This window comes from Rhinoraja longicauda, chromosome 8 (assembly GCF_053455715.1).
Source record: "Rhinoraja longicauda isolate Sanriku21f chromosome 8, sRhiLon1.1, whole genome shotgun sequence".
NCBI lineage: Eukaryota > Metazoa > Chordata > Chondrichthyes > Rajiformes > Arhynchobatidae > Rhinoraja > Rhinoraja longicauda.
This window is the reverse complement of record NC_135960.1, coordinates 60,536,626-60,562,258: the sequence shown is the minus strand read 5'-3', so window position 1 is coordinate 60,562,258 and position 25,633 is coordinate 60,536,626. Positions and strand designations below refer to the sequence as shown.

The window sequence follows — 25,633 nt, the reverse complement described above, 5'->3', positions numbered from 1 at the left end:
ATCTTGCAGATGACGATCTCCAGATTCTGGACAAATAATTGAAAGTACCCCATATTGATCCCCACCCCAATTCCCCAACCACCACTCCTTTCCAAGTATACAATTATGGCACTTATTTATTTCAGACCCCCAGTTCCTTATCCAGCAAACATATCATTTAATAATTTATATCGTGTTTTTAAAAATCCTAGTCACTATTTTGTGATCTATTTATTTTTTCATGAAGTCAAAGGATTTTAAATGCTGTAATGAACAGATTTCACTGGGAAGAATATGTATGAGATTCTCAGCAATGTAGTTTCAATGTAATTAGCGTCTGGTTCCCTTTTAACAATGTGGGTGTGTCGTTTAGTAAACTGGAATCAATCAAATCCCAGCCTGAACATTCGAGGACCAATCTGAGGCTCGGATTTCAGGGACGAGGCAGGAAAAGGAGAGCTGCCAAGAGTTATCCCTTTTAAATCTTTACCACTTGAAGGAACATTGCAGAGCTTCAGCTGGGCCTGGCAGTGAAAGGGAAGAGAAGCATACCAATTTGATGTTAGAGTGCTGAAACTCCACCACAGATCCGCACAGACTCCCATGTCTGGTGTTTAGACATGGGGTACCTGGTGCATATGGGGACTTTGCTGCTCTTTGCCATAACATTCACACAATTAAGACTGGTAAAAAATCAGGACGCTGAAATAGATATCGGTAAGTTTTATTCCTGCCTCGTGTTTTGTAGACTTATTGTTCACAACCTTTTTCCCTCTTTGTCACAGCATGTTTTTCTAATGATCTGTTTTTATGAGAAAGTTTAGCAGATGTATATTGTTTTGACAAAGCGCAAGGCAGTTTTAAATGACCAGAATCAGTGGGAAGAAACTGCTGTCAGCAGTGTATTGAGATCCCTGTTCAATATAAGAAAAGCCTTTTCCTGACAAAACAAAGTTGGACTCGCAACGAAACAAGAGTTGTGGAACAGCGATGTAGTCTCTTGGTTCAAATCCAAGAATTTGCTTGAAGAAAAGTTGATCAAATCTTCACCCTGGTGAGCATCAAGAGTTCACCCCCCTCGAGGCAGAGCCCTCTGTACTTCATTGCTCATTTTCTTTCTCCCTCGGAAATGCAAAGTCGCCCCCTGAGTTGCAAAAGCGATAGATTAAGAGGCAGATGGCTTGTTTGCCACGTTATATAAATGAACATATGCATTAGCTTTTGTTCCATGTTACATTGACAGCATCTGATCCAGCCCAGACTCTTGTGTTTAAATCTTGACATTCCAGCATTATGCCACCCATTACTGATTCGTAAAGAACTAAACTGCCTCTGCATAAATGCTGTACGTTTCCCTTTTACACGGGACAGTTAGGAGAATTATTTTAATCTGCAGGAATTTCAATTTGTGAACAAATTAGGATTCTTTTGTTTTCTTCGCTATTTTGACTTTTGGGAATTTACTTTTGACAAACTTAATGGAAGTAGTTTAGGGCATGAAATAGTTTTAATGCTTTGTTTGCTGTGTTGATTTCTAAGAGTTGCAATTGTGTTATGTGACCTATTAACAGCAAAAGATAAATGGAAAATGCTGCTTGAAACCACGCAGATGTTTCTCGTTTGGCAACAATATTCACTTGTAAATTCGCTGATCTATAAACGGTAACTGTTTGTAGTTATACTATGAATTGTGAGGAACTAAAGATGTTCTGAGTCTGAAAGTGAAGTTTGACGTTTGATTACGTTCTTTCAAGAGTTTGTTTCTGGAATATATTGTTAGCTGTCCCTTCCACTTAGATCACCACAATACAATTACAGACAGTGACTAAACACTACATAGATATTTTGACTATTCTTTAAAATAGGAGTGTTTCTTAAAAGTACAAGCAAGCCTTAAATTACTTGAAGTTCATTTGGTATGAACCTGAGGGAAAAGCTTATACAATGATCCCAAATCTGTTTTCTACTCTTTTCCACCAACCAAGGGTCCCTTAAATAAATTGCCTGATTAATTTATTCCATTATGATATATAGCCGCAGGGAAATAGATTACGGATCACGTCATTGCAAAGTATGCTTGCCAAGTAAAATCCACATCAAACATCAGGCAGTTCTGAAGTTTCTGCTTGGTTCTAGCGTAGAGATTAATGAGCAAAGATTTTAAACAAGTCAAAAGTCATAGAACTGGGTGGAAATAGATGTAAGAGCCTGACTGCAGTGGGAGGTGGGTGGGGGGGGAGGGAAGTGTGGATGGACACATGCCAGTCGTTTGGTTTAAAAACCGATGCTTTACAGAGATACATTATATTTATTAAACAGTCCTACGGAGAAACACTAACAGAAACTTGGTTCACATGAGATTTCGGAAAGAATATTCTTCACTTCATATTTTTTATTCATCAGGATGGATGAAAGTTATTTTTAGAGATACAGTGCGGAAACGGGCCCATCGGCACACCGTGTCCGCATCGAACAGCGATCCTTGCACATTAGCACTATCCTACACAACTAGGGACAATTTACACTTGTACTAATCCAATTAATCTACAAACCTGCACGTCTTTGGAGTGAATTTAACTTAACTCAATTTAACGTTGTGTAAATCTATTTCCTTCATATCTTCTCTCTGTTTCTCTCCTGGTTTTGTTTCTGTGACAGAGCGAGTTCTGTAGTCCTGAATTGTCAAGTTGAAGGTCTGGTAAATCTCAGGCAAGCTCAAGGCCTCGAACCCAAGTCGATTCATTCTTGTTTCCAAAGTCAATTTCTAAACCAGTGCCCCAAAATGTGATCTGTGCATAATGCAGAATGATTACAAGATGTGAGGGAGTAAAGGTTTCTGGTTAATTATTGTTTGAAAAGTATCATACTTTTCATAGTATGCAGTTGCTTTATATGGAAAAAAAATGTTAAGCTGAAATCATAAGAACTTAATAAATGCACCATTTATATATTCGCTAGATTACTGAGTAACAGATTTTTGGAGTTGAACACATTTTTAGCTGTTGGGTGTGCCATCAAATGCTCGTCTTGGGAGTTGGGAGAACAGTTTCATGGTTTCATAATCTTCTAGAGCTGCACAGGGCCCCCTGGTGGTTGGATGTAAAATAGAAATTGAGCAAAGCTCTTAATTTATTGAGAGAATATTACGAGCCACTTCACAAACAGGTGGTATAATTTTAACGCACGATTACCTTAATTGGTACACATGACAGTAAAATACCTTTGAACCTTTGAACACATTTAAACCTCGGGCAGACTTTTACAGTGAATGGTAGGGCCCTGAGGATTGTTCTAGAACAGAGGGACCTTAGGAGTATAAGAACATATCTGTACAATGTGTGAGTAACTCGGCGGGATAGACAGCGTCTCTGGAGAGATGGGTGACGTGGGTTGATGGGTGACGTTTTGGGTCGAGACCCTTCAGCCAGAAATGTCACCCATTCCTTCTCTCCAGAGATGCTGCCTGTCCCGCTGAGTTACTCCAGCATTTTTGTGTCTCTTTGGTGTACACCAGCATCTGCAGTTTCTTCCCACACCATTGCATTGTTCCCTGAAGGTGATGTTTTAGGTGAAGAAGACTTTTGGCATGATGGCCTTCTTCAGTAAGGGCAATGAGTCAAAGAATCGGGACTTTTGTTGCAGTTATACGAGATGTTAGTGAGGCCACACTTGAAGTATTAGACAATAGACAATAGGTGCAGGAGTAGGCCATTCAGCCCTTCGAGCCAGCACCGCCATTCAATGCGATCATGGCTGATCACTCTCAATCAGTACCCCGTTCCTGCCTTCTCCCCATACCCCCTCACTCCGCTATCCTTAAGAGCTCTATCCAGCTCTCTCTTGAAAGCATCCAACGAACTGGCCTCCACTGCCTTCTGAGGCAGAGAATTGTGTGCATTCTGAGCTTCTTGCTCCAGAAAGGATGTTATTCATGCTGGAAAAGGTGCGGAAAAGATTCACAAGGATGTTTCTGGGACTGGAGGGCTTGAGTTATCGGAAGAGGTTGGGCAGGCTAGGAGCGCAGGAGGTTGAGAACTTTATTGTGGTGTATAAAATCGTGAGGGGCATAGATCAGGTGAATGCACGCAGTCTTTTTCCTAGGAAGGGGAATCAAAACCTAGAGGGTTTACATTTAAGATGAGAGTGGAAAGATTATGAAGGGGCCTGAGGGGAAACCTTTTTTTCCAAAGGATGGTGAGTGCATAACGAGCAATCGGAGAAAATGATTAAGACAGGTGCAATAATATTAACAAGACCCTTCTACTGACACAAGGACACAAGGTTTGGAGAGATATTGGCCAGACACGCAGAAATGGGACGTGTTTAAGTAGGCATCTTGGTCAACATGAATGAGTTGAGGCAAAGGGCCTGTTTCCGTGCTTTACAACTCCATGGCTCTTTCACTCATAAAGTGATTATTGTTTTTTTCCCCCCTAAAACTGAAGTATGCTAATAACTTAAAGATTGCATTGTATCACTTGGTTCCATTCGTATTTAGGGTTTTCATGTTACTTGATTATGGAAAGTGAAGATTTATAATTATTCAGTAACAAGGCTACTCTTTTTACAAGATTACATTTTTTCCAAAGCAGAATATATAACCGAGTAATAATCAAAGTGGCACCAGTGAAGAAGGAACTGAAACTCATCATACGTGCCTTTTTCAGAAACAAATTTGTATTTAATGAAAACAGGGAATGTGTCTTCAACTTGAAAGAGATAGGCTGAATGGACGCAGTTTTTTACCCAGAGTAGGGGAATCAAGAACCAGAGGACATGGGTTTAAGGTGAGAGGGGAAAGATAGGAACTTTAGGGGCAACTTTTTCACACAGCAGGTGGTGGGTGTATGGAACGAGCTGCCAGAGGAGATAGCAGGGGCTGATCATACAACAACATTTAAAAGACATTTGGATAGGTGCATGGATTGGAAAGATTAGGAGGGATATGGGCCAAATGCAGGCAGGTGGGACTAGTGTAGATGGGGCATGGGCAAGTTGGGCCAAAGAGCCTATTTTTATGCTCTATGACTCTAAGACTCTATGAGAATGTTTTTGGCAATGCGGCACCACATGGCACTGAATATATATTAAAAACACTAAATCCTCCAAAGACTGAGTGGAAATGAGAATGGTTATGCCTGGAAGTATGCCGGGAGGGTTGCATTGTGAATTTAAAGTGGGAGTATGGTGAAGGGATTTAGAGAGACTTCCCTGGATTTTTTTTCGGAACAATTAATCTCGGATCAATGTAGAATTAATTTGGGAGTGAACATTGAACATTGAACATGAATCATGGTTCTGGTAGGTGATGAGTTTTCACCAGAATGGAAAGAAATTGGGAGTAGGGCAGTCATGATCAGATTAGGTATTGAGTTTAGGAAACATGCAGGTTCAGTAGGCAGTGAAGAAAGCCAATGGAATGTTGGCCTTCATAACAAGAGGAGTTGAGTATCGGAGCAAAGAGGTCCTTCTACAGTTGTACCGGGCCCTGGTGAGACCGCACCTGGAGTACAGTGTGCAGTTTTGGTCTCCAAATTTGAGGAAGGATATTCTTGCTATTGAGGGCGTGCAGCGTAGGTTCACTAGGTTAATTCCCGGAATGGCGGGACTGTCGTATGTTGAAAGGCTGGAGCAATTAGGCTTGTATACACTGGAATTTAGAAGGATGAGGGGGGATCTTATTGAAACATAAGATAATTAGGGGATTGGACACATTAGAGGCAGGAAACATGTTCCCAATGTTGGGGGAGTCCAGAACAAGGGGCCACAGTTTAAGAATAAGGGGTAGGTCATTTAGAACGGAGATGAGGAAGAACTTTTTCAGTCAGAGTGGTGAAGGTGTGGAATTCTCTGCCTCAGAAGGCAGTGGAGGCCAGTTCGTTGGATGCTTTCAAGAGAGAGCTGGATAGAGCTCTTAAGGATAGCGGAGTGAGGGGGTATGGGGAGAAGGCAGGAACGGGGTACTGATTGAGAGTGATCAGCCATGATCGCATTGAATGGCGGTGCTGGCTCAAAGGGCTGAATGGCCTCCTCCTGCACCTATTGTCTATTGTTTATTCAGATGCCCGCTGAGCTCAGAAGCCTCACTTCTGAGGAGAAGAAAGCAAAGTCATAAGTGCACAATTAATGTCAGAATAAAACATAACAGTTTGGGAAACTGACCATGGGTGCGTGGATTGTAATCGCAGCTGGTATTTCTACCATTGAGTCTTTTTTTTTTTGCTGGTGCCTGGCCATTTTCTTGTTTGATGGCAAGAACGATGACTAAGGCCCTGTCCTGCCTCTCCCTTTTCCAGCTTTCTTTACCCACCCCCCCACTACAATTAGTCTGAAGGACGGTCTCAACCTGAAACCTTGCCTATCCATGTTCTCGAGAGCTACTGCCTGATCTGCTGAGTTACTCCAACACTTTGAATCCTGTTGCTATTGAGCGGCCTTGTTACGTTTTAGTTGAGTTTTGAGATGCAGCGTGGAAACAGTCCCTTCGGCCCACAGAGTCTGTGCTGACCAGTGATCCCTGCGCATATCCTACACGCACTGGGGATAATTTGCAATTTTACCAAGCCAATTAGCCTGCAAACCTGTATGCTTTTGGAGTGTGGGAGGAAACCGGAGATCCCGGAGAAAACTCACGGAGAGCGTACAAACTCTGTACCGAAGTCTGGATCGAACCCGGGTCTCTAGTGCTGTAAGGCAGCAACTCTACCGTTGCACCACCATGCCGCCATTGTAAGGTTACCATAAAAGACCCTTTAATGTTGCATATAAAAATATAATTATTCAATCTAACATCCTGTGGAATGCCTGTCCTGCTAAGTTACTCCAGCATTTTGAGTCGATCTGCATGGAATAATCCTGGAATTTAATCCAACTCCTATATTTGATTTGATTGCACAACATTAACGTGCAGGTTGTCAAACATTAGTATTGTCGCTCAGTTATTTTAAGGTTGTCCCACAAAATGCTTCCACTCTGTTTTTTAAAAAAAGTTGTGGATGTTGGAAATCTGTAATTAAAGCAAAATGAAAACATTAGGAACAGGTCATGCAGTATCTCTGGAAAGAGAAACAATGTTAATGGTTTCAGGAAGAAGTCCTTTTTGTACATTGGATACTGAGTCTTCAACCTGAAAAGTTAACTTGGTTTCTCTTTCCACAGATGCAGCCTGACCTGAGTGTTTCCGGTGCTTTCTGTTTTAGTTTTGCTTGCTCTCCGGTTTCCTGAGTTTCAAAGTGGCCAATGAGGATAATGTGGTTCTTCCACAGATGGGGCAGGACCATGTTAAAGCTGAAGGGGGGGGGGGGGGGGGGGGGGGTGGTAGAGGTGGGTTGTTGGTAAAGTGGTGTACTCCTGCCATTTTAGCAGATATTCGCTGGGTCATACAGCATTGAAACAGCCCCTTTAGACCGCCCTACCTGCCCATACTGACTAAAATGCCCCATCTACACTAGTCCCAAATGCCTGAGTGGTGCAGAAGTAGTTTTGCTGCCTCACAGTGCCAGAAATCCAGGTTCGATTCGATTCTGATTACAGATGCTGTCTGTATGGAGTTTGTACTTTCTCCCCATGACAGTGTGAGTTTTCCTCTGGTGCTCTGGTTTCCCCCCACACTCCAAAGACATACAGGCTAATTGGGTTCGGTAAAAATTGTGAATTATCCTTGGTGTGTACTGTGTGCTGGTGAAACCGGGATTGCTGGTGGGCACAGGCTCGGTGGTTCAAAGGGCCTGTTTCCACGCTGTATGTCTAAACCAAAGACTGAGTATAGGAGCAAAGAGGTCCTTCTACAGTTGTACCGGGCCCTGGTGAGACCGCACCTGGAGTACTGTGTGCAGTTTTGGTCTCCAAATTTGAGGAAGGATATTCTTGCTATGGAGGGCGTGCAGCGTAGGTTCACTAGATTAATTCCCGGAATGGCGGGACTGTCGTATGTTGAAAGGCTGGAGCGATTGGGCTTGTATACACTGGAATTTAGAAGGATGAGGGGGGATCTTATTGAAACATATAAGATAATTAGGGGATTGGACACATTAGAGGCAGATAACATGTTCCCAATGTTGGGGGAGTCCAGAACAAGGGGCCACAGTTTGAGAATAAGGGGTAGGCCATTTAGAACGGAGATGAGGAAGAACTTTTTCAGTCAGAGGGTGGTGAAGGTGTGGAATTCTCTGCCTCAGAAGGCAGTGGAGGCCAGTTCGTTGGATGCTTTCAAGAGAGAGCTGGATAGAGCTCTTAAGGATAGCGGAGTGAGGGGTATGGGGAGAAGGCAGGAACGGGGTACTGATTGATAGTGATCAGCCATGATCGCATTGAATGGCGGTGCTGGCTCGAAGGGCTGAATGGCCTACTCCTGCACCTATTGTCTATTGTCTATTGTCTATTGCTTTTGGCCCACCTCTTTCTAAACCTTTCCTGTCCATGAACTTGTCCAAATGTCTTTTAATGTTGTGATAGTATCTGCCTCAACTATCTCCTCTGGCTGCTTGTCTATACCCTTTGTGTGAAAAAAGTTGCCCCTCAGGTTCCTGTCAAATCTTTCCCCTCTCACAAACTTATGTCCCCTGGTTCTTGATTCCCCCACTCTGGGTAAAAAAAATCTTTGCATTTACCTGATCTATTCCTCTCATGATCTTATACACCTCTATAAGATCACCCTTCATCCTCCTGCGCTCCAAGGAATAGAGTCCTAGTCCTTGGCCAATATTTCCCTGTAACTCAGGCCCTTGAGTCCGAGCAACATCTCAGTGCTTCCAATGCAAGGCCTCATGTTGATGGTGTTTGCAAATTCCCCAGAGGGACTTGCTGAGACGCCAGGTCAACTGATGTTTCAAGGCGAAAGCCAACATTCTTCAGTTTTCCCCATTGGAAAAGGCTGTACCAGCCACCTCGTTCTTTAAATTGGCCATCTCTTGCCCGGTATGCCCATGATTTGAGAACAGCATGGTATTGCGATAGTCAATACCGTTCCTTGATATTCCTCATTCCGAGTCTGTCCCATGTTCCCAACTCCAGTTGCATTCCCAACCCAACGGGAAGGTGAAAGGCACCAGAAGAAGCAGGAAAAATGCTTGGGATTGAAGTAAGCAATGTCTTGTGGGAATTACTATACTGACTATTGTTGCCAAAAGCAGATAAATACTTAACATGCTTGTGTGGCATTCCTTGGTAGGCGGCAACGAGGGTATGCCCGGATTTTAAATGGATTTGGGCTGCAAACAACAGACAAGGGGTGTTGTATGTGTGCCTTGTATGTTGCTGCTATTATTAGCAAGAGTAAATTGCAGTTCACTGTTGGGTAAAGGCTGTGGTTTCTCATTCCGGAAGGTGCCCAGCTGGATGTCTAATGCAGACAACAGCAAATCTTCCCATGCCCTGGGATTAGGGCTTGTGAATGAGGTGCATAATGTTTTCCCTCTCCCCCCCTACTCCCACTACCTTCCCGTCTCTGTCTTCTCTTGCTTCCTCTCTCTCTTCTGCTCCCACTCTCTTTTCTCCCACTCTCCCCCTTCTCCTGTTCTCCCTCCTCCTGCTTTCTCTCCTTCACTTTCTCTCGCTTCCCTCTTGCTCTCCATCCTACCCGCTCTCTATCCCTTTCATGTTTTCTCCTCTTGTGCTCTCTCTCTCTCTCTCTCTCTCTCTCTCTCTCTCTCTCTCTCTCTCTCTCTCTCTCTCTCTCTCTCTCTCTCTCTCTCTCTCTCTCTCTCTCTCTCTCTCTCTCGCACTATCTATTTGCACTTCCCACTTTTTCTGTCAGTCGCATTTCATGTTCAACTATCAAGTTTCAAATTTAAAAGCACTACCCCTTGAACACAAGTATCTGGCTAAAGCCATCAAAGCATTGTTCAGCTGTTTGGAGTTGCAAGGCTGAGGCAAAGTGATTGAGTCCTGATGGGGCATGTTCTGCCTATGTGGAAGTTGTCTTTCAACAGTGTGGGAATTTAAACAGCAGGGAGGTGCTTTATACTGAAGATAGACACAAAATGCTGGAGTAACTCAACGGGACAGGCAGCATCTCTGGAGAGAAAGAAAGGGTAACATTTCGGGTCGAGACCCTTCTTCAGACAGCAATTTGTACTTTTGCTCAGGGCAGATGGAATTTGCATGAGATGTATCATAAAGTCTTTAGACTTTGCAGAAGCAGACCATTCGGCCCACAGAGTCCGTGCTGACCAGAGATCACCCTGTACACTAGCACTGTCCTACACACAAAGGTCAATTTACAATTTTTGCTGAAGCCAATTAACCGACAAACCAGCATGTCTTTGGAGTGTGGGAGGAAGCCCACGTAGTCACAGGGAGAATGTACAAACTCCGTACAGACGGCAGCTGTCGTCGGGATCGAACTCGTATCTCTGGTGCTGTAATGCAGCAACTCTACTGCTGTGTCGCCAGCAGGTCCTGGGCACAGATTATGCTGCAAACCCCCTTTTTAAACTGTTCGCCTGGGATCTAATGCACATGTTGAACCGATGCACATTTTTCACTGAAAGAAATGAAGTCTGCATCTCTTTACTTTTGTCATCACAGGATCGTGAAACTGAAAAACTTGGCGAGCGGACCAATTTTTAATGATTTTCCTTGCATGCTTGGCAGCGTGAGATCTTGATTTGCTGTAAACTGAGTGCAGATGAACATTCCACGGAAAACTGAGCAAGTCGCAACAGAAAGGGGAAAGGCATTGCTGGTCTCACACCAGTTATCAGGCAGCTGACATGAGGCTGGGAATAGGGGAGCTGGGAGAAACCTGCAGAATCTTTTATCTAGAGATTAAGAGGGTTTGTATTAATCCAACAAATAAAGGAGGTTGTACACAAAGCTGGAGTAACTCACTGGGTAAACAGCATCTCTCTCCCCCTTTCTCTCTCCGTCTCTCTCTCTCTCTCTCTCTCTCTCTCTCTCTCTCTCTCTCTCTCTCTCTCTCTCTCTCCCCCCCCCCTCAGTGTCTCTCTCTCTCTCTCCCTCCCCTCTCAGTCTCTCTCTCTCTCTCTCTCTCTCTCGCTTGCCCTCTTACTCTCGCTCGCCCCTTACTCTCTCTCGCTCTCTCTCTCGCTCACCCCCTTTCGCACTCTTGCTCGCCCCCTGGAATCTTCCCACATACTCAGTTCCTTCGGCTGGGATAGAGGTGAATGTGTTTGATATTGTTCCAGGATGCATTCTGTAATATGTCGACACAAGGAACTGCAGATGCTGGTTGACAAAAAAAGACACAAATTGCCGGAGTAACTCAGCAGGTCAGGCTTCATCTCTGGATGGACAATATTTTGGGTCGGGATCCTTCAGACTGATTATAGTGGGGGGGGGGGGGGGGGGGGGGGGGAAGAAAGAAAACTAGAAGAGAGGCAGGAGTGGGAGAAAGACTGGCAAGTGAGCCAGAATACCGTGTGATATTGTCATGACTCTTGGGCACATTTAGGATAGTTGTAGGCATAGGTTTTGTGATAGAGTGGATAGCAAGCTGATACTTAATTATTAATTTTCATTGATTTTAACATCAAAATGAATTGCATTCCTGATAACCCATGGTATTGGCTGCTTCTCTGTGGCTTGTATAACTGGAGGTTAAACACAATGATGGAGTAACTCAGCGGGACAAGCAGCATCACTGGATAGGAGGAATGAGTGATCGAGACCTTTCAATCTGGAGGCTAATGTGAATTCAGCTCCCATTTATAATTTTGGTCATTGAGCAAGTGCAGTGTTTGATGTAATTGATTAATAATCATTCCTAATGACGAAGCTATGATATTTTGCCACTTGCTCTGCAGTGCAGATTTGGGGAGCACTATCCTCTTGTTGAATTAAGAATCATCTGATTATGATGTGGGCATCTGGACTTTGAAGGAGCTTTTGTGGAATTAGAGATGTTATAACAGAAATTTACTGTGCAATCTCTCTGCACCTCAATTGCGGAGGACATCACTGCAATTGTTTCTCAGGATGGAGTCTGGGGCCTAACCATCTTTAGTTGTTTCATGAATGACCTTCCTCCCACCAAATGATCAGCGGTGTGGTGGTTCACTGACGACTGCGCTATGTTCCCTCCCATTCAACTCGTCAGCAAATGAAATAGTCTATCCCCGCGTGCAGCAAGAGCTAAAGAACATTCAGGCAAGGGCTGAATGCCAGAAAAGTTCCTTGCAATGGCCCTCCAATGAAAGAGGGTCTATTCATTCAAAGACATTATCGTCTTCCATCATCAACATCCCGGAGCGCACACTGACCAGATATTCAACAGACCCAACTTCCTAAATACAATGGCAATGTCAGCAGGTCACCGAGGAGGTGACCCGAGGCATAAGGCAGGAGCATGATGGAATACACTCCATTTAGTTTAGATATACAGTGCGGAAACGGGCCCTTCGGCACACCGAGTCCCCGCCAATCAGCGATCCCCGCATACCAACACTATTCTACACGCACAAGGGATACACTCCACTTAGTTTAGATATACAGTGCGGAAACAGGCCCTTCGGCACATCGAGTCCGTGCCGATCAACGATCCCCGCACACCAACACTATTCTACACACACAAGTGACAATTTGCCTTGTACCACACCAATTAACCTATAAACCTGTACATCTTTGGAGTGTGGGAGGAAACTGGCGATCCAGTAGAAAACCTACGCAGATCACGGGGAGAACGTACAGACTCTGTACAGACAGCACCCATAGTCAGGATCGAACCCGGGTCTCTGGCACTGTAAGGCAGCAACTCTACTGCTGCGCCACCCTTGCTGGATAAGTGCAGCAACTATAGCTCTCCAGAACCTTGGCGCCATCAAGCACAGACCAGCTCAACTGATTGGCAACCATCCGCCACGTTAAATATTATTTCCCTCCACCATTGCTGTGGGTGCTGTGTGTAGTATCTACGAACTCCATGTCCGTTACACTCCCAGTCAACTCCAGGGCAACTTCCAAACCTGTGGACCTGAATGACAACTTCCAAACTTGTGGGCATAAATGACACACTCCGTCACCTGCAGGTTCCACTCCATGATGCACAGTATTGTAACTTGGAAATGTGTCACTCCCCCGACGTCATTGTTGGGCTAGATTCTGGAACTCCTTTCCACAAAACACCGTGGGAGTATCTTCCTGGAATGACTGTAGCAGTTCAGGGCAACAGCTCACCGCTACCACCTTCAGAGCAATTAGTGGTGGATATACACCGATCAGCTAAAACATTATGACCGGATGAGCCAAAACATTATGACCACCTGCCTAATATGCTGTTGGTCCTCTGTGTGCAGCCCCATACGCAGCAGGGTGCGATGCACTGTGTATTGTGACACATTCCTCCCGTGACCACCATTAAAATTTTCTGTGACTTGTGCCACAGAACTGTCATTTCAGACCAGATGGGATAGCCTTTGTTGCCCTCGCGCACCGATGAGCCTTGGGCACCCAACACCCTGTCACCTGTTTGTGGTTTGTCTCTCCTCGGACCACTGTCGGTAGGTACTCACCACTGTTGACCGGGAGCACCCCACAAGCCTTGCCGTTTCAGAGATGCTCTGACCCAGTCGTCTGGCCATAACAATTTAGCCCTTGTCAAAGTTGCTCAGGTCTTTACTCCTGCCCATTTCTCCTGCATCCAACACATCAACTTCAAGAACTGAGTGTTCACTTGCTGCCTAATATATCCCACCCCTTGACAGGTGCCATTGTAACAAGATAATCAATGTTATTCACTTTGCCTGTCAGTGGTCATAATGTTTTGGCTGATCGGTGTAAATGCTGGGGTTGTCTTGATCTCTTATCCCATATGGGCTTCTTTTTCTTTATTTTGATGTTCCGCTTGCGATTTACTATTAAATTTATTATTCCAGCTGAACTTTACCTCGCAGATGATAGACCATTGAAATTTGCTGTGTGAGAGGTCACAATGTCTGTAATCTGGTGCAAATGTCATGTATGGCTAGCAATGAACACATAGAACTGGAGTCATTCAGCCGATCGGGCAGCATCTCTGGAGGACATGGATAGGTGACATTTTGGGTTGGGACCCTCCTTCAAACTCGACACGGATAAGTGACATTTTGGGTCGGGACCCTTCAGTAACGCTGCCTTTCCATGTCCCCCAGAGATGAAGCCTGCCACATTGAGTTACTCCTACACTTTGTGTTTTACATAAGATTCTTGCATCTGTCATTCCTTGACTCGCTCTTTTGCCAGCTGTTCACTCGCCTCTATGATTGAAAACCTGGCTTTTCATTCGTAAAGCCAATTTAAATCTCTTCAGGGACTGAACTTCGGGGCTGCTGAAGGTAATGACATTATAATTTACAGTGAGTCAAAGAACAGAAGTTGGACCAAATTTATGTCAAAGATTGAAAAGTGTGACTCACTCGTGATTTCTTGTCCCCGGGGAGAGAGCTTTCCTGTGCTTTCTATTCATTTAAATGAGTACCAAGCTTTTTCTGTTCCATTGCATTCTCTCTGGAGCCTGTTCAGGAAAAATGGAGCAAGCTTCATCCTGGATTACGCTGACGGGTTTCATGTTCGCTGCGGTTGGAGCTGGCCTTTCAATTCTCATTGAATCACTTCCTACTCGACAGAAAAATGTGTATGTTGGATTTAAAGTTCAGGTGACATCATTTCCACCAGACTCCAGCCAAACCCAGGATATTCTACTCTCTAATAAGGGGAAGTTATGGTGACACCTTATCTCTAATAAGGTGCCAGAGGTTGTGCGGAGAAGGCGGGAGAATGGGGTTAGGAGGAGAGATGGATCAACCATGATTGAATGGCGGAGAGTATTTGATGGGCCGAATGGCCTAATTCTGCTATCACTTATGTTGATTACCAGTCTTGGGTTTATTCAAACAGTCTTCCATACCCAAGGGAATTGACTGATCACTGCGGGCTCATTAAATTGATAGTTGAGCTGCAAGTTTATTTGATTTTGCTCTGGTTTTCTCAAGCATTTCTTCGTTTTATCTCCATCTCATCTGCATTTCTCTTTCATGTGTTGCTGAGAGCCAGGCATCCAAAAAGTATATCGTAAACCAAACCTGCCAAGGCTGTGGGTGAAGTTTGTGATCCTAAAGGCGAGCGGTGAAATGATCAAAAGCGATTGATCTTGGGGAAAATTGAGCATTTCATTTTAGTTTTACGGTATTTTAAACACACGAGCCTCAAGGGTATTTATGGGGAAGAAAAAAAAAATCCAGTCAGCCATTGGAAGGGCCTATAACTTCCAGATGGTGAAACGCTCTCATCCTCCAGCCTCAAATTATATTAAGATGCATTTTGGCAGTGGGAAAGAGAAGTAAAATGTTCATGCATTATGGCCCAAGAAACGGAAAGGAACATGGGGAGTAAAGATATATGGAAGATAAATGCCCGCCAATAAATCGGAGTCAGAAATTGCTAACAGATTGTGATTTGATTTTCATATTGGAGCATGTTTTACAGTGTTGTGTTCTGTCAAACAGAAATAAGGCAGTTTGGAACGCTGCACTATGAATCTGTGGCTCCAATGTGCTGTGGTTAAATATTATGGTAGTACCTATATTTTTGGATGGTGCCTGAGTAACGTTACATGGCCACATGAGGACATGTGAACAAGGCACAAAATGTTGGAGTAACTCAGCAGGTCGGGCAGCATCTCTGGAGAAAATGGAGAGATGTTTCGGGAAGGGACCCTTCTTCAGACTGATTGTAGAGGGGGGGGGGAAGGGAGAGTATCTGGCAAGGGCGGCATGGCAGCATAGCAGTGGAGTTGCTGCCTTACAGCGCCAGACACCCGGGTTCGATCCTGGCCACGGGTGCTGTCTGTATGGAGTTTGTACGTTCTCCCCTTGACCTACGTGGGTTTTCTATGGGATCTCAAGTTTCCTCCCACATTTGTGTGGGTTGGGGGGGGGGGGGGGGGGTTGGGGTTAATAGGGACAAATCTGGAAGCAAGTAAAAACCAGGACAAATTGGTGCTGGCAAAAGATGACCTCAGGCAGGGAGGTTCCCTGATAATTTGGCATATGAATTGTGGGATATAATTAACAACAACAAATATAGGATGCCATTATTAAACTCTTAGAAAGACGCATTGTTGTCAAATAAACCTCAAAGCCTGAAGTTTTTGGTGGGAAGTTTAAGGAATGCATTGAAAGGGTGCATGAATCCATAAAAATAGTAAGAAGACTTTATAAAGACACTAAAACTCGGATAACACCAAGGTTCTATTCTAAAACTGAGAAGCAAAGTTTAAATAAAATTGAACTTTTACAAGACCATCCTTAGAGTGGTGGAATGCACAGTTCTTGGCACCCTGTTATCAATTGGGAGAAATTGTATAAAATGGTTTACTGGCATGAGATCAGATCCTACCTCAAAGGTAGGATTATAAGATTCAAGAGATTTACGACACAGATTGAGGCCGTTTAATTTATCTCCTCTCTGCTGGTGGGGAAAGAACTGTCCAGTCTATTTGCACTTCATTCAGCTTTGCAGGTTACAGCTCTGCTCATCTAAGCACTTTTAAATTAGTTCCACCAGGAATTCTGCACTAAATAATTATTCCCCAGCTCTTCACTTTTTTTACCCATTACATTCAATCTTCCCCCCCCCCCCCCTCCATTGTTGCCTCACAGTTAAGGGGATTAACTCAATACTATTCTTTCTTTCTAGACCTCTCATAAATCTATTTCCCTTCATCTTGCACTATCCAAAGAAAACAATCTCGGCCTATCCATTTTCTTCTCCAGTCTTGTAACATCCTCGCGTCTTCCATTCCATTAGGGTGGCATGGTGGCACAGCAGTAGAGTTGTTGCCTCGTAGAGCAGAGACTCGGGTTCAATCCTGACTACGGATCCTGTCTATATGGAGTTTGTACATTCTCCTTGTGTATGTTTTCTCCGGGTGCTCTGGTTTCCTCCCACACTCGAGGCATACAGGTTTATAGGTTAATTGGCTTCGGTAAAAATTGTAAATTGTCCCTAGTGTATACGATATGGTTAGTGTACAGGGTGATCACTGGTCAGTGTGGACCTGGTGGGCCGAAGGGACTGAAGTATTGGCTTCATAGCATGGTTATGTTCTTTGTATGTTAAGGTTATCAGAACTTTATGCTGCAATCTAACTGGGTCTGCAACTTGCTTTTCAATCAAATAGATTAAATTCTCTTAACTATCTTACTCATATGCCCTGTTTACTTTAAGACTGTGCATGAACTCCTTTGATTCTCTGCACTTTTTATTCCGAGGTTTCTCGATAATTTCTGCATATCGTGTATTTTCTGGCCTTGAACTTTTCTCTCCCCAAATATATTGCCTTGTTCCCCACTTTAGTTTCACTTTGACATGTCACCTTATCAGCCCAGTGATATATTTCTATTCTCTAAACCTTCCTTTCTTTTGTTTAAATATTTGACCAATTCGGCACCATTGGCAAAAGTCTTAATTATGTCCCTTGATTTTATCTAAAAGCTTATTATTGGCAAAATGCATCTATCACCACACATTACAGAACTAGTTGCAAGCAATCTTGTAATCATCGAAAACTTGTTCAATGTCACTCATTTATTTTATTCAATATTTCACATTATTTCTCCAAAAGGCAATGCCTGCACTTTTTTTGTGCAGCCAACAAAATATTCTAATACAACTATAGTCATTACTCCAACTCCGGCAGAAAAGTTTCCCCTTTTGTGTTAAACAGGGACTTTCTATGTGTTAGTTATGCCCCTAGACTTTATTCTTTCATTTAAAAACACTTTCCTTGTTTTCCTTTTGTCATTTATTTTTCTTGCCAGGTTTTGCCTCTTCCTTTTGTCCCATTTTATTCCTGTAATCTCTACTCTGAGTTTTCTGCTGCATTAAGTTCTAAGTATTTAACATGAGCTTCCACTTTATTTTCGATTGCCTTATCCTTTCCTCAAATCCAGGTGGCCTTAGATACAGAATCCCAAGTTTTGCAGTAATGTATTTGTTTCTATCTGCACCATCTCCACTTTCAAAGACATCTGCTACTTTTGACTCTTGATTTATTTTAAAAGCAAGTGGTTTTAATCCAAGTCTACTAAATCATAGCTTAATCACAATGACTGTTGTACAACTATGAGCATTTACTTCTGTGGCTAAAAATTGGGGCAATCATTTCACTCTGTCCTTGCTTTGAGTTGCACTATGCATGTTTCGTTGCCATCATGACTGTTTCTGGAGGAGTTTCCGGCTCTCTGGAAATTGGACCTCCAACTTCCAGATGCGATTCATCTGAGTGCAACTGATGATTTTCCTGTATCATTCATGCACTTGATAATGTCATTGAAGTCTGCGATGCTAATCACTCCATACTGACGGAAAATTGAGTAAAATGGGTTGCCTCCGATTTATATAATTCCCTGTAGAATAAGAATCAAACCCCATAGACAGCCATCTAGGAGATTATGAATTGAAGGGTCTGGACTTGGACAATAACAAGTAGCTGCTTGCCTGGGGTCTTGAGTACACACATACTCTACCACTAATGGGTTTTGCTGTGCGTGTTGGAGTCTTTCACCGATATGCTATCATCTCAGCCTGATTGAATAGCACTTTCTTCCACTGGGATGGGACCATTTTGGAGCATGGGATTCGATCAGTAATGACAATAGTTGACCATGAGGGAATGGTGGGGTCACAAAAAATGAAGGCACACATTCATTGTGCTTTCTGTGACACTTTGTCCGCTGTTGTATCGTGACTGCCATGGAAAGAAATATTTATGTTTTTTTAGTGATCTCTGGTGGCAGCGGCCATTGAAAATTGAGTTTTTCCACAGCAGACAGGTTGCAAACTATCCCAAGAATTCTTTCAGTGGTGATTTTGTTTGAATGTTATGATTTGTTGAGGCATCTTTCTCTTGGGTCACAAGGAATGGGAGTAGAATGAGGCCATTTGACCCCTCCAGTTTACTCCGCCATTCAATCATGGCTGATCTATTTCTCCCTCCTAACCCCATTCTCCTACCTTCTCCCCATAACCTCTAATACCTGTACTAATCTGTTCTGTACTCTTAGGCATTGTTACAAAATGTTTACCCTTTCAAATAATGAAAAGAAAAAATCCAAATTCTGGACATGGGTCTCTCTGAACTATGTAGAATCTCATGCTATTGAGAGTACTATCATAATGCTCTCCAACAAATCCCCTTCTACATTCGACCACCTAAATTAAAATCCAGACCTGCCTCCCCTTGTCTTACTCAGCTTGCTATTTTCTGTTAATAGGTCTTTCCTGAATGCATTTTAAGATTCCATATCCTCATGCTATTGCACCATGCCTCTACGTATTAGATCCTAACTACATTTACCATCTCTCCGGTTTGCTCCTGTTACTTTGAGCGCTTTGATGCTTGGGTTATTTATTATGAAAGTTTTATTTGGTTCTACTCGATTGTTGACCTTTGGTTTCAATTATTAGTCTTGTTTAGGTGATTAAGTAAAAGTAATTTGGAAGATATTTGCTTGGTACTTTAAGCGCTGACTAATAGAAGTCTGTGCTGCTAATGAGCCCTTAGTGGGTTACGGTCTTGCATTCTACAAGTTCTGGGAAATGTGTTGGTGCAGACACCAGCTTTCTGTTCCAGTTTTATGCACAGTGCCCCTCATCAGATTCCAGGGTCGTGCTGTAACCAAGCAAGTACGATTTTTCCATCTACATCATGTTGGGCAAATTGCATCAGCAATGAAGTGCCTGCTGCAAGTATTTTTGTGCTGGTCCGATCTAAATTTATATCCAGTTGTTTAAATTTGCTCAGGACAGGAGTGGAAAAGTAAAATATTACAGAGGGAATAATAATCTAGTGGGATGAACTCTCTGATGCTCATAGCTCTGTGGCAGACTATTTGAATTTGGAGCTCTGGCAGCAAGGGCTATTTGAAGTTAGAGAAGTCAATGTTGGGGTGTAAGCTACCCAAGCGAAATAAGAGGTGCTGTTCCTCCAATTTGTGCTGGGCCTCTCTGACAATGGAGGTGGCCAAGGACAAAGGTCAGATTGGGAATGGAGGGGGAGTTGAAGTGCTGAGCAACCGGGAGATCAGGTAGGTTAAGGCGGACCGAGTGGAGGTGTTCAGCGAAACAATCGTCGAGCCTGAGCTTGGTTTTTCAGTGGAACGATCGCCGAGCCTGCGCTCAGTCCACCTTAACCTACCTGATCTCCCGGATGCTCAGCAATTGAACTCCCCCTCCCATTCCCAATCTGACCTTTCTGCCCTTGGCCTCCTTCGTTGGGAGAGTGAGGCCCAGCGCAAATTGGAGGAACAGTACCTCATATCTTGCTTGGGTAGCTTACACCCCAGCGGTATGAACATTGATTTCTCTAATTTCAAATAGCCCTTGCTTGCCCCCTCTCTCCATCTCCTCCCCTTCCCAGTTCTCCCATTATCCTTACTGCCTCCAACTACATTCTATCTCTGTCCCACCCACTTCCTTGACATTAGTCTGAAGAAGGGTCTTGACCCGAAACGTCACCCATTCCTTCTATCCAGAGATGCTGCGTTTTGTGTCTACCTTGTGTCTACCTTTGATTTAAACCAGCATCTGCAGTTCTTTCCTACACATATATGACTGTGGGATGGGGGGGGAGGGGGGGGTGGATGAGATTAATTTTCTACTGCAGTGCTGATCATCCACATCTCTTAAGAGCTCCCCTGACTTACCGGTTGGAATAAATGTGGAAAAGAAAGTACGAAAACCATGTCCTTTAACAACCTGCTTTGAATTTACACAAGTGTGCTGGTTTTGTTCGCATGGAATGAGATTAGGTTTTGATTAGAGCTCCGACGATCTGTGTCTTTCGAATTGTGTTTTATTTCCACAGCTCCAAGGCAATTTGCTTTTCTAGCTGTTTGGATTTCAATATAATCTCAATGCTTTGTATTTTCTGTTTTCTCCTAAAAATAAATAGGTCGAAATACTTAGAATCCCCATTTCGTAATGGGAGCCATTGGATTATTGTGAAGTGTTGCTGATTGGATGCACGTGGCTGTGGCACTGAACATGGCACCTTGGCGGCTTCCCAACCGTTGCTCAAAGCAATGGCGTCTCTGTTCTTCATTAAATATCTGGCTTCCCAGGTAGAAATCGCTGCTCTCTGCATTATATTCTCTGACATGAACTGGACCATTTGCGGTGCATTGTGAAGGAGGGTGGACTCGCAGTTCTCTCTCGGTCATTTGCTGAATTCCAGGGTAGCAGCAGTTGCATAGTGTCTGAAGTTTCACTCCATTTGGCACCATCAAAGCCAAAATACTACTGCTAAGTCTATGAAGCATTGCGACTTTATTTCAAGTCTGATTCCTTGCTTTTAAAAATCATCTTGCCGTTCAAAATAATCTCCTTAAATATTTTAGGGTGCAGATTCCATCTTGGATAGAATTACCTGAGTGGGCATAAATTGAGTTCAAACTTGCAAGTTTACTGATTGGTTTTTAACCTCATGTTTCTAATCAAACTCCTGTTCACATGAGCAAGCACAGTTTGCCACATATCAGCTCAATCTGGTAATGGTTTATTAAATAATGAACCAACAGTTCTTCACCACTGGGAAAGGCAGAAGGAACGTGTGGTGCTTGGCAGACCAATCAGTACTTTGTGTGAGAGCCTGCTGATGCAGACTTCTAGTATGTACTAGGGTCAGGGCTCAAACAGTCAAAATGGGATAGGAGGTGGGGGTGGATAGAATTGTAGTTTGGGGAAAGGAAGGGATGGCAAGCAGGAAATGTAGAGAGAATCAAGGCTAGAGGAAAGTTTTTAACTCGGAGCACCTATATACGCTCAGTTCCCAACTGCATTCCTTCCATTAATTTCTGGGACATTCAAATACCGGTTGTACATACGTTTGGATGAGATGAACAGATCGGGTAGACACACACAGTCTCTTGCCCAGAGTAGGGGAATAGAGAACCTGAGGACATAGGTTTAAGGTGAGGGGGGAGAAAGATTTAATAGGAACCTGAGGGGTAACTTTTTCATGCAAATGGTGGAAGATGTAGGGAAAGGAGGAGGTAGTTGAGGCAGGTACTATTACAACGTTCATGAAAAATTTAGACAGGAACATGGATTGGACAGGTTTAGAGGGATATGGGTCAAATGCAGGCAAGTTGGACTGAAGGGCCTGTTTCCATGCTGTGAAACAATGACTCTATGACAAAATGAATTGGTTGCTGGCCTCGAGAGAAAACAGATAGCAGAAGTGAACCAAGTCATTTGTAGGAGAGGAAGGCGGGCAGTACAGTTCCACAAAATCAATGCACACATTGAGTCCACGTTTCACAGAGAATTCTTGGGGTTCAGGCAGATCAGTGTTTTTCTTTGGCGTATCGGTACATCGAAAAGGTTGAACGTCATTATTTAATTCCAATCCACGAGGTAGACCAAACACAAATAATTGCGTCACAGGTTATTGAGTCAGTTTAAAAAAGCGAGCCAAGTGGTCGAGTTTATTTCCAGAAAGCAGAGTTGAACAGTAGGGAAGTTACACTAAATCTGACAAGTAGTGTAAGAAAATAACTGCAGATGCTGGTACAAATCGAAGGTATTTATTTCACAAAATGCTGGAGTAACTCAGCAGGTCAGGCAGCATCTCGGGAGAGAAGGAATGGGTGACGTTTCGGGTCGAGACCCTTCAGACTGATGTCAGGGGGGCGGGACCTTTTAAATACATTTTAAGAGCAGGATGGAAATTGGAAGTGAAGTCAGTGAATTCTGCATGGGTACAAGAGGTAGCACCAATGCAGTCGTCGATGTAGCGGAGGTAGAGTTCGGGGATGGGGCCAGTACACGTCCGGAACAGGGATTGTTCTGGGAAAACTGACAAGTATACAATACTTTTAGTCTGGTTCTCAAACCTTAGTTAGACCATACCAAGAGTGTTGCATAAGTTTTGTATTATGAAGAGGAAGTAGAAGCATTAGAGTGTGAACATACTGTAACTAGGGCCATTGCAAAAAAAAAGATTGTTTGCAAGAAATCTAATGGTGAATTCAGAGGAACCATGATCCAAAGAGGTATGAATATGGTATTTGGTTCCACAAGGTGTGGTAGGGACAACCAGCATGGATATACTTGATGGTAAATCTGACCAGCATTTGAGAAAGCAGGGAATAAAGCCATGTAGATGGATATGGACAAGGATATGTGGGAGGAGGCTTAATTCTCCACCACGTGTAATCCTATAATTACCAATATTTTTAGTAAGCTGTGATTCAGTAATTTGAAGCCTGCAGAGAATAGCCACAGGAGAAAGAACATATGTTTATTTTTATTTGATGAAGCTGTGTATTGGACATGAGTTACATTGAACGGAACATATTTCCCAATCTGAGCAGTCTCAGCAAAACATAAATATTCTTTATTGGATCCAAGGTCTGCAACACATATTTTACCTCAACCATTTTCATTGATCCTGATACCCGTACAAATCATGAATCTATCTATCTCTGCCTTAAATATATCCATTGACGGTCTCCACAGCCATCTGTGGCAATGAATTCCACAGATTTACCACACACTCACTATAGAAATTCCTTCTCATCTCCTTCCTAAAGGAACGTCCTTTAATGCTATTGCCTCTGGTCCGAGACTCTCCCACCAGTAGAAACATCTTCTCCACATCTATTCTATCCAATTAAAAGGTGAGCAGGTTTTTTCAAAGGTCTTTCCATGCAGACTAAATAGGAGTGTTCCAAAGAGGAAGTCGAGGCTGTGAGAGACATATTAAAGCACAATGAGAGAGGTCGGGGAATTGGATTGAAAAGATGAGGAAAAAAAACTACCACTGCTTACCCAATATTGACAGGTTAAATTGTCTACCGTGCCAATATTCCACATAAACTGACTATGATTGACTTGGAGACATTGAGCTTTTTCTTATTGAAGCTAATGCACAATTCCTCCAAGTCCATTCTCACCAGTCAGGAAATAGGCATGTTAATACAGTTCTCTTATTGTTAACACCAGCAAGTAAATCTGCAATTGTGATGTCAAGCGGAGCAAACCTATTGGTATGTGTAGATAGGAACTGCAGATGTTGGTTTAAACCAAAGATAGAAACAAAATGCTGGAGTAACTAAATGGGTCATACAGCATCTCTGGAGAAATGGAATAGGAAACTTTTCGGGTCGAGACCATTCTTCAGTCTGAAGAAGGGTCTCAACCTGAAACGTCACCTAAACCTATTGGTATTCCAATTTTGGTGTTAATATTTGTACCTTCAAGTGCAAAATGGAACACAGATTCCTGCTCAGATTCATCGAGTCATACAGCACAGAAGTGGGCACTTTGGCCAACCTTTTCACTAATCCTATTTGCCCAATTAAAGACGATGTCCTTCTGTGGCCTGCCTATTTAATCTGAGTGTAAGAAGGAACTGCAGATGCTGGTTTAAACTGGAGATAGACACAAAAAGCTGGAGTAACTCAGTGGGACAGGCAGCATCTCTGGAGAGAAGGAATGGGTGACGTTTTGGGTTGAGTCCGAAGGGTCTCGACCCAAAATGTCACCCATTCCTTCTCTCCAGAGATGCTGCCTGTCCCGCTGAGTTACTCCAGTTTTTTGTGTCTATCTTCTATTTGATCTGAGTGGCAGGTTTTTCACAGGAGGTCTGAGTGGCAAGGTTTTCCACACAGAATACTGGATATGGAACAAGCTGTTAGAGGAGGAGGTAGGGGCAGGTATAATCACCAAATAAAATGGGTCAGGTACATGAGCAAGGCACATCAGAAAAGAGTAGACGATGGTGCAGCAGAAGAGTTGCTGCCTTACAGCGCTCGTGGCGCCGGAGGGTACGGAGTTTGTACATTCTCCCCGTGACTGCGTACGTTTTCTCCGAGATCTTCGGTTTCCTCCCACACTCCAAAGACATACAGGTTTATAGGTTCATTGGCTTGGTATAAGTGTAAATTGTCCCTCGTGTGTGTAGGGTCGAGTTGATGTGCGGGGACTGCTGGTCGCCATGGACTCGGTGGGCCGAGGGGCCTGTTTCCGTGCTGTATCCCTAAACTAAACTGAAATAAAGTAGAGAAATATATGCCAAATGCATGAAAATGGGATTATTGTGGATTGGCATCTTGGTTAGCATGATTGACCTTTGTTTATGCGATACAATCCTATGATTCCCAGTATCTGTCTTAATGCCTTGTTAATGTGGTCATTGTGTCTGATTCCACCAGCTCCTCGGGCAACACGTACCAATTATCAACTGCTGTCTATACAAATAAAACCTCCCACTCAGATCCTCTTAAAAATCTCACTTATTTTAAAAATCTCACTTATCTTAAAACTCTCACTTATCTTAAAACTATGCCCTCTTGTTTTTGATACACCTACCATGGGGGAAAAAGCTCTTGATCGCCTCTACCTTTGCCTCTCGTACACTTTTATTTCCCTATCTGTTCACCCCTCAGCCTCCTGTACTCCAGGGAAAACAAACCCAGTGTCTATCCAATCTCTCCCTACAACTGTCTTTCAATGCAGGCAACATTTTGGTAAAACCAGTCTGCCCCCTCTCCTGCAAATCGCGGCTTTTAAAAAAAAAAAGAAAATCATTATTTAGACAATAATATTGTTGCCCACCATTGTATGACTGTCAGTACGGAAAAGTTTCAAGGATATATTTACAGATAGACAAAAAATGCTGGAGTAGCAATGTGGGTCAGGCAACGTCTTTGGA

The 25,633-nt window shown here is 43.4% G+C and overlaps 1 protein-coding gene across 1 annotated transcript in view; it reads left to right on the top strand.

Annotated features, from left to right (window-relative positions):
* Positions 1–495: 495 nt before the first annotated feature.
* LOC144596024 (uncharacterized) overlaps positions 496–25,633 on the top strand; it is a 239,457-nt gene continuing 214,319 nt past the window's right edge. Inside the window, exon 1 of the mRNA XM_078404094.1 lies at positions 496–696. Coding sequence (XP_078260220.1) covers positions 600–696 — 97 coding nt within the window. The 5' untranslated portion in view covers positions 496–599. The remainder of the gene's footprint in view (positions 697–25,633) is intronic.